Genomic DNA, 9,867 nt, shown 5'->3' with positions numbered 1-9,867 from the left:
GCGGCGCGTGTAGGACATGTATTGACAGTTAAAAATTTTAAGATGCGCGTGAGGTCGAGGATGGAGATTGGATTGGTTTTGCGAAGGGACTGAAGAAAACTCACAAGTACGAAGGGAGGCTTGGATTGCTCGATGGCTCAGATCTATGGCTTTTGATGGTGGTAAGGGATTTGTGAGGCCTTGGGCATATTTGGGCCTAAGCCCAAATAATCATCTTTTTCACTTTTCGCTAGATTTTCCAAGTCCATATGGAAAACCCAAGGGAAAGAGTATGAGAATTGTGGTTTGGAGAAACTTTTGTAAGTGGGCTTGGACTATTTGTTAAGCCCATGGAAGGTAAGCAGGCGAAATCGGCCCAATACCATCATTTTTAAAAAAATTTAGGCAGAAAACACTGTTTCGGAACTAATTCAGGATGTACCACTTTTTCCAGTACTCGAGTTTGGTGAACTCGAGTACTGGATTTTACACTTCCACCGTGGCATGCCAGCATGGAATTTCTATTTTTAAAAAATTCATCCAGTACTCGAGTATGTCGAACTCGAGTACTGTATGATTTGGTCCCCGAGCCCACTAAACTCGGGTACCAATCTGGATTGTCCGACAGGCTGTGGTTGGATAATCCAGATTGATACTGGAGTTTCATGTACTCGAGTACCTTGAATAATACCCGAGTACTTGAAACTCGAGTACTAATCTGGATTGCAATTTTGTACCAATCTGGATTGTCCGGTACATGTGATGGCAATCCAGATTAGTACTCGAGTTTCATTAGCTCGGGTATTTTTCAAAGTACTCGAGTATATGAAATGCGAGTACTAATCTGGATTGCAATTTTGCACCAATCTGGATTGTCCGGGAACAAGTGATGGGAATCCAGATTAGTACTCGTGTCTCTTATACTCGAGTATTGCTCACTAAAACCGGTAATTTTAATCTCTCATCTCTCATTTCTCACTTGTACACTCTCACTCTCCAAACCCCAAACCCATTTCACCGCTGGCAAAGTCGGACTCCGAAACCCGTTTCATCACCGGCGCCGCCGTACAAACCCCAAACCCCTTTCATCGCCGGCAATCTCGGACTCTCAAACCCGTTTCATCGCCGGCGCCGCCGTACAAACCCCAAACCCATTTCATCGCCGGCGACCTCGCACTCAAAGGTTAGCAATTTTGGTAATTTTTTTTGTTCTTTCCATGAGTTTTTAAGTAATTGTGGTAATTTTGATTATTAATTGTGTTGAGAAATCTTTATAATTGAGAGGAGCAAACCTCTTAAGTTCATGGTACGTTTGGAGGGTGAGGCAGGAGGATGAATATGTTTGCTGTTTATATTCTGAATATGTTCAAGTAGTGGGGAAGTATAGGGGGCTGGACAAGAAGTATTTTGAACTGACGAGACCTTCCCTTTTGAGATCACATATATAGAGCAGAAATCTGGTGCCCCTTTCAATACAGTGCTTGGAATGCTTGATGACTTGAATCTGCATAAGAAAAAGAATTGAAACTAAGTATACTAACAATAGTCAATGCATCTATAGCCTCATCCAATCATGGATTTATTTTCTGATATTCAGCTTCATATATTCATTCTAATTAAAATGTAGGTCACACAATTGATTAGGTTAGCTGATTAGAGTGATGAGTACTTCAGTTAAAACTACAAAGAAAGCATGGTGAAAGTATTTTTCACTGTATGTGACTCATACATAACAAATAAAACTACATTGTTCAATTGAAGATGGGTTACTATAACTTTTTTAAGTTTGAGTAGAGTGGATATTCTTTCTGAATATGTACTTACCCTTTTGTTGTTGTTTGATAGTGAACGTCCTACGAATCCAGAAAGATTTTTGGGCAAAAGAAAAAATGGTGCTACTGATAAATTTGTTTGGATCATATAGCTCCAATTAACTTAATCATTTGACAATTTCAAACTGAGTAGATATTAGTTAATTTCTTATTAAGCTAATCTACTTAATAATTGAATAAGAGAAGGTTTATATTTTTTTTTCTTTCAATCAATCAATAATGCAATTCTATTTACATTGTAATAATTTGAATTAAGAATGAACATAAGGTACATTGTTTTTTATTTCTCTAGCAGCTTGACCACTTTTCTCCTGCAATTTAGAAACCCTGCATTCCCACAATCAGATTTTGGAAATTATTGCTAATCATAGCTCTATCGGTACATTCATTTTACACTACTGAACATTAGAATGTAAAACATGTCAGGAAATTTCAAACTTTAACAGCAAAATAAATGCTCTTGAAGTTAATTTTCCTGCAAAGACTAATTGATATGAATCAGACAAATGAAATGAAGGATTTTCTTTGCGCTTGAAGTTAATTTAATGCATGTTTGGTTGATGTTAGTCTAAGCTAAAAACTTAGAAATAGTGCTTGTGTATGCTTGAATCGTGCTTGTGTTTATTTTGATCTATGTTTTCTTAAAGCAATTTGCATGTTTAGGACATATCCCACTTAGAAAACCCTTCCTAGAATATGGATAGAAGGTCTGTAGTGGAGGCCAATCCATTGAATTGAGGATACTTGAGTGTCTAACACTTTCTGAAGAATTTATCCTAACTTTGGACCATAGTTTGGTAATGTAATTCTGCATAAGGGTCGAGAGTAGTTCCTACACCTATTGTTTATATTTTGCAATTAATCAAACAATTGGTATATTCATTGATATACAAATTCCAATACTAACTTTAAAATACAACTAAATATTAAATATAACTTAAAACTAAACAAAGGGATGAAGAAAGAGAACATGTATAAATAGGTACTGACTTTAGCAATTTGGTTCAATAAAATTACACTTGATACTCCCTCAACAATAGCATTTCCCCTCTTAAAGGCCATCAAAAAATTATTGATATAAAAACAAATAAAAAAATTAGTGAGATGCTATCAATGAGATGCTATTATTTTGATTTAGCTTATGGGTATTTGATGAATATGCTAATGGGCCATTAATCACCTTTAATTTATGCCAGGTATGGACCCACATCGAGCAGGACCCTCTATAGGGACTGTCTTGACGAGGCAACCTATGCATCGTTCAAGTTTGCTTTGGGATGCTTCTTTGGCAGGCGAGGTATGCACTTGTGTCCAAAATCGTAATCAATATATGTAGTAGAAAGATTTTGGGCATTATGTTTGAAGTGTAATTATTACGTGGTTAGTGAATGCTATTATTAATACTAAGCTGCTTTGTTTGCAGGAAGTGCCAGGTGTTCTGACTTGTCGTCACCGAGATAAAGGTCTGTTTGATGGTGGGTTAGATCCACAGATTGCCGCTTATATCACAGATGCGGGGTTAGATGGGCTACTTCGGGTTCCACATATGGACCTTGACCATGCACTGATCACGGCCTTAGTGGAGAGATGGCGGCCAGAGACGCACTCATTCCACTTGCCCCACGGTGAGATGACCATCACGCTACAAGACATAGAGGTCATCATGGGGGTACCTGTACATGGCTTGCCGATGGTAGGATTTACCCATATGGACAACTGGCTTGACTTTTGCATGGATTTGCTAGGTACCCCCCTCCACCGGACAGACCATTTGGTACAAAAAAGAACACTGCAGTGTTGGAAGGGCCGAGGATAAAAGCCAAATGGCTGGAGGAGCAGTTTCGCAACCCTCTCTTCTGCGACGCCGAGGTGCGTGTGCAACAGTATGCTCGGTATTACATACTCCAAATGTTGGGTAGTATACTGTTTATGGACAAGTCTGGCGAACGGCTCTCAATCATGTATCTACAATTTTTCAATCCAATCAGCAATGGAAAGAATTATAGTTGGGGTAGTGCAACACTAAGTTGGCTATATAGACACCTCTGTAAGGCATCAGAGAAGACAGCCAAGCAAATTGGTGGTGCACTGCTATTAGTGCAGTTGTGGGCGTGGGCGAGGTTTCCACAAATATGTCCTGTGATGAGGCATCCACACCAGGCACTGCCCCCAGGTCCACTTGCTGTCAGGTATGTAGGATCTTCAACTTAGTTATCGTTTTACATTTCCGCATTAATTTTTTTCGCATGGGAATTATGTAAGTAGCTAATATGAAGGTTATGTCTGTGTTGTTTGGTAGATGGAAAGGGGCTAAGATAACAACTGACCATCCAATGCATGTCCTACGCGCCTATCGTGTGTCGCTTGCTTCGCTCCAGCCAAATCAGGTATCGTGCCTTACAAGTGGGAACCAACCACTTTATGGTTGTTTGTATGGTTGTTTGTAAGATATCATTACACATATATTGTTAATATGGTTGTTTGCATTTGTTGGATCATTGTAGATTGTCTGGGAGCCATATAGAGATTATTTGGGTTCCCTGCCCGCATATTGTACGGCAGGCCAACACATATGGAGGTCCATCGTGCCGCTCATACATTTTTGGGTAGTTGAAGGCCATCACCCTGAACGTGTTCTTCGACAGTTTGGGATGAAGCAAGGCGTACCGGACAATGTTGATACTTCAATTGAACTTCACAAGATAACACTCCAAGGCAAGCATGAAAAAAATTGGGTTCAAGAACATGCCACTCATATTGCTAGATGGGCTGCGCATGCCACCATTGCTGAAGCACCGCCCTTTCATGGGGTAATGAGCTACAATGACGAGTATATGGTGTGGTATCGTCCCATCACTGTTCGGCATATTACAAAAGAGACCTCATACTGGGACACTTTGGTAAGTTTACAAAGATTGTTCTATTATAAATGTACCTCGCTTCGCATACTTTAGTTCCAAATCCTAACACTACTCTTGTATACTTGTGACAGGTTGAATCACAGTTGAGGATTATGGCGAAGTTCGAACGTGTCTGAGATCTACACCGACTGTATGAATGCCTTACAATCTGTTGAAGAGATCAGTCGATTGACCTTGGACGGTGCACGCACTGTGGGCAACGCAAGTGAACCGGCTGTAGGGCGTGGTCGGCAAGCAGGTGGACGTCGAGGGCATGGAGGTCGTCAATCTAGTCAGCGCCATGCATCTAGTCGGCGTCCCACAACTGCGAGTGAACCGGCTGTAGGGCGTGGTCGGTTGTAAGGTGTAACTATGTCTTTCTTTCCTCAAAAGTTGTAACTATATCGACAAATGCCCATGGGATTGCCTCTTGGTGAAGGAGTGGAAAAGAAAATTAGAATACATTCACCTTAGGGATGCATAGATATTTTTAGGTATTTCTTTGTAAATGCAGACTGAATTCCAATGACCAATCTAATTCAATCATTTTTCTGTAATTTGTGCAATTGAGTACCTTTTTTTTTAATGGGTGCAGCGGAAGCTGTGCACATAGCATTTTTTTATTCAATGGATGGAAGGCTAATTAGACTGGCCTAAAGAAACTGCCAAGTTGCCAACTAGCAGTAAAAACTAAAAAGAAAGCCATTCTATAGATACAACTTTGGATATCTTCCTTGGAAATATCAGGATCATTCTTTTGTTCACTGGATGCTTTTCTGTTGTACCTCCAGTGATGATATAAAAAAAACCTTTGGTTGTAGTGGTTGATGTTTTGAGCTTAATAAATGTTTGGTTGTCCTTTTTTTTTTCCATCATTGTCATGGAGACTTATGGTTTGGCTCCTCATTTTTTTAATAGATTTGTTTTTATCCGGTTAAAAAAAGGTGCATGACCCAAGAACTTCGGGCCAATCCAGATTAGTACTCGAGCTTCAAAAAATCGGGTACTGTTCACAGTACTCGAGTACATGAAGCTCGAGTCTTACTCGGGCATAACCCACAGCAATTCCAGTGTCAATCCAGATTGGTACCCGAGTTCCCTAAACTTGAGTACCAGATCGTACAGTACTCGAGCCTATTGAACTCGAGTACTAGGCGACATTTTTTAAAATCCAAAATGCCACGCTGGCATGCCACGGCGGAAATGTAAAATCTAGTACTCGAGTTTGGTGAACTCGAGTACTGGAAAAAGTGGTATATCTCGAATTAGTTCCGAAACAGTGTTTTCTGCCTAAATTTTTTTAGAAATGATGGTATTGGGCCGATTTGTCCAGGTAAGCATGTGTAAAAAGCGTAATGCATTGGGTAGACTTTTGCACTTGTTGGATATAAACTTAAGGAAATGCTAACGAATGCTCTTAGGGTATTGGTTAATAATCTATTTAAAGAAAGTTTTTATAGGAATAGAAAAAAAATTAATTAATAGTTTGACAGCTTTTTTCATTTCCTATAAAAGTAATGTCAAAACTTTTCTAAAATGGATTGTAAACTAATGTCCTAAGGACATTCTTTAGCATGACCCATAAACTTATTAGTAATTCTTAAGTACTCTATAAAGTATGGTAAATGGCACTCCATTTTCTTATACATTTATAGTAGATATGAGAAGAGAGAATACAATTTCACTATATTTTGAGAATACTTATGGGTTTTTTTAAACTTTCACACAATCTCAAGTACACAATTAATGCTAGCCTAGTCACAATTAATGCTCACTATCATGAACACACAAATTTAATAACTCCAACAAAAAAAAAAAACAAAAAAAAAATCCTCTTATAAGAACAAACCAAACTGCACTAGACCTGAGCAAAATGGAATCACCCCAACCTCCCATATATTTCTTTGCCCAAAGCTTTAGGTTCCCTTTTCTCTTTGAAGGATTTCCACAGCATCCCCAAGTTGTTATAAAAATCAAGAGGCTTTAGCATTTGTTGGAGCATTTTAATATTAAATAATTAAAATGAATAAATTTTATAACATAAATGTAAAAATGTGGGAGTGCATGTGGAAGATGAGGAGTTAATAAAAATGTTTAATCCCACATTGAAAAGGAGAGAGAGACTATTTTGTTCTTTTTAATTGTGATGATTAATGGGCTAACATGAATTGTCTCAAATATTAGGCTAGATACGTGCGAAAGGGGGAGGTGAAGGGTGGAGGTGTCAAATTTGGAAATGAATCAGCACCTTGGATCCTCCTACTTGACAGCCCATTCAGAGTAATTACCATATCCGTTGGTGAGTAAATGACCCGAATTAATATTCCATTTTTATTATGGAAAATAATAAGCCATTAACCCACTTAATGGACTATCCATTTGGGCCTTTTCATTATTCAGAAAACTTCTTATCTCACCATTAATTGTGTAACTCTAGCCCATCAAAATAATATCCAACAATTAATCTTGTAACACCCACTATATCAGAATAATAGGCCTAATTAATCAGATTAATTTGGGTAGTAATTTCGTGAGGCCCATTGAGCCTATAAATAGACCCATTCAGACACAATTCAAGTTACTGCAATATACACTAAAAAAAAATAGAGAGATTTTTGGCAAGGAAGGGTGTTCTTTCTGGTGGAGCTTTGGGCTTGAACACTTTATGCAAAGGTTGTTCTAGTCATACAACACTTGTTGGGCTGTTGTATCCTGGGGGAGACAAATCAAAAATGGTCTGCGCCAGTTACAAAGTTTAGCCAACCAAGGGCTTGAATCTCCTTAAAGAGAGCGAGTGCTGCGCCTCAGTCCAAATAGTGTTGTGTAATATCTTTCTTTAAACTAATAAAAAATTCAGAAGTATTATTCAGTTTCTCTTCGTGTTATTTCCATTATCTTTGTGTTTTGCACCAACAGCATTAAATCAGGACGCCTAACACGAACGATCATTAAGTTTTGATACAAAAATCGTTTTTGTCATGTAGCAATATAAGAACAAGTGACGAATAATTAACGGATGTCTTAAGGATATTGGTTTAGAAAATATTTTTATAAACTCTTTATAGGAAAATAAAAAAGCAACTAATTTTTTTTAATAACATTTTATATTGGCAAAAAACCCATTTTAGTCCCTACATTTTCACACGATTCCCACTTTAGTCCCTAACTTTTTTTTCTACTGCTTTTAGTCCCTATCTTGAAAAATGCTTCTCGTTTTAGTCCTTTCCGTCAGTGCCCTAACGGCAAAATCCTACGTGGCAGATGGAACAATTAAAATAATAATAAAAAATTTATTTTGACATTAAAAAAATGCCACATCAACATTTAAATTAAAAAAAATTAATTTATAAATTTTAACTAAATAAAAAAAATAAAAACAGAATTAAAAACAAAAAATTACAAATCCAGAATTTAAAATCTAAGAACAACAAATCTAAGAACAAGAACACAAATTCAAATCCAAGAACACAAACACAGAAATTAAAATCCAAAAATTAAAAATCTCAAAATCACCATTTTCTCAAACCATAAAATAAAATCGAAAAATCACAAACCCAGAAAATAAGAACAAAAAAATTAAACATGAAAAAAAAATTAAAACAAAAAACAAAAAACAAAATTAAAATCCAATTCATCTTCAAGAACTCTAAAGAACACAAATTCAAATTTCAACATAAGAACGTAAGCCCAGATTTTCTAGCATTTTCTTGCCCTTTCTTGTCAACCAAACATAAACACAAACTGATTTCCAGCAACAATAAAAACACAAACACAAACATAAACCCAGCAATAGATCTTCCTTGTCAACCAAACACAAAAGCAACAAACACAAACCCAACAACTGACAACGATGAGGACGAAGACTCAACGATCTGAAACCCAACGATCAATGACCCACCGATCTAAAACCCAATGATCTAAAACTCATCTCAAATCACCGATCCGAAACCTCCAAACCCACTAGATCCACCACCTTCGACCTCTACTTCTATTTCATTACAAGGAACCCAGGTCAAAGCTCCTCAAGCTTCATTCCTTCATCGTTGACCACAATAGCCACGAACAGCGGTGAGTCCTTTCTGGGCTTGGTCTATGGGTTTCACATCAAGTTCTCTTCCGATAATTTCTTCTTGCTCGTGTCCACCTGGGTTTCAGTTCCTCCCTCTTTTCCCTCTCATCTCTCATGGCTAGGATCGAGCTTAATGAGAGGCTAAAGTGCTGAACCAGATAAAGAAAAAGGGAGAAGCTGAACCACGAGAGAGAGTGTGGAAGTGATGGGTGGGTTTAATTTATTGGGTTTATTTTAATTTTTTGGGTTTGTGTATGCTTAATTTTGTTTGTTTTCTAAGAAAAAAAAAGAGAAAATTTCAAAAAAAGGAAAATGTTCTTGGTCGTAAATTAGATTTCTTCGTTTGGATTTTAATTTCTAGATTTGTAATTTTTTGTTTTTAATTTTTTATTAAGTTAAAATTAATAAATTAATTTTTTTAATTTAAATGCTGACGTGACATTTTTTAATGTCAAAATAAATTTATTATTATTATTTTAATAGTTCCGTCTGCCCCGTAGGATTTTGCCGTTAGGGCACTGACGGAAAGAACCAAAACGAGAGGCGTTTTCCAGGATAGGGACTAAAAGTAGTCGTAAAAAAAGTTAGGGACTAAAATGGGAATCGTGTGAAAATGTAAGGACTAAAATAAGTTTTTCGTCTTTTATATTTCCTATAAATTAATGTGGTATAAAAAATTTCCTAAAATATTTTATTAATTAACAAATGTTCTAACGGCACTTATTCACTAGACTTTAAGAAGAATACCCTCTTTCTCCCTCTTCACCTAATCATTCCCCTCATTTATATATAAGTCCTTAATGTGTCAAGTCAAGAAGCTAATTGGAGAACTCACGTTTTAAAACACTGGCTTAAACGAGTTCAAATATGCTCAAGCGAGATCAGGAAAAAAAGTTTGCTTAATGCTTCAACCCTTGTGCAAGATTGATGAAACAATAACCGATCATGCTGAACTTATACATGGTAGAAGTAGTCAAGTAGAACTGGTTTTCACTCTCCAGAGTAAATGCATGCAATAAATTAAATATAACAAACAAACAATTAGTTCAACTACTTAACAACAAATCAGTTGCCATAAATTAAATCA

At 37.0% G+C, this 9,867-nt stretch overlaps 1 protein-coding gene across 1 annotated transcript; it reads left to right on the top strand.

Moving 5' to 3' along the window:
• Positions 1 to 3,009: 3,009 nt before the first annotated feature.
• Positions 3,010 to 3,627, top strand: LOC142617046 (serine/threonine-protein phosphatase 7 long form homolog). The gene is made up of 2 exons (XM_075789746.1): positions 3,010 to 3,108; positions 3,235 to 3,627. The coding sequence occupies exons 1-2, from the start codon at positions 3,010 to 3,012 to the stop codon at positions 3,625 to 3,627; spliced, it is 492 nt and encodes a 163-aa protein (XP_075645861.1).
• The last annotated feature ends 6,240 nt before the right edge of the window (positions 3,628 to 9,867 follow it).

This window comes from Castanea sativa, chromosome 11 (assembly GCF_040712315.1).
Source record: "Castanea sativa cultivar Marrone di Chiusa Pesio chromosome 11, ASM4071231v1".
NCBI lineage: Eukaryota > Viridiplantae > Streptophyta > Magnoliopsida > Fagales > Fagaceae > Castanea > Castanea sativa.
The sequence above is the reverse complement of the archived record's forward strand: the minus strand, read 5'-3'. Positions and strand labels throughout refer to the sequence as shown.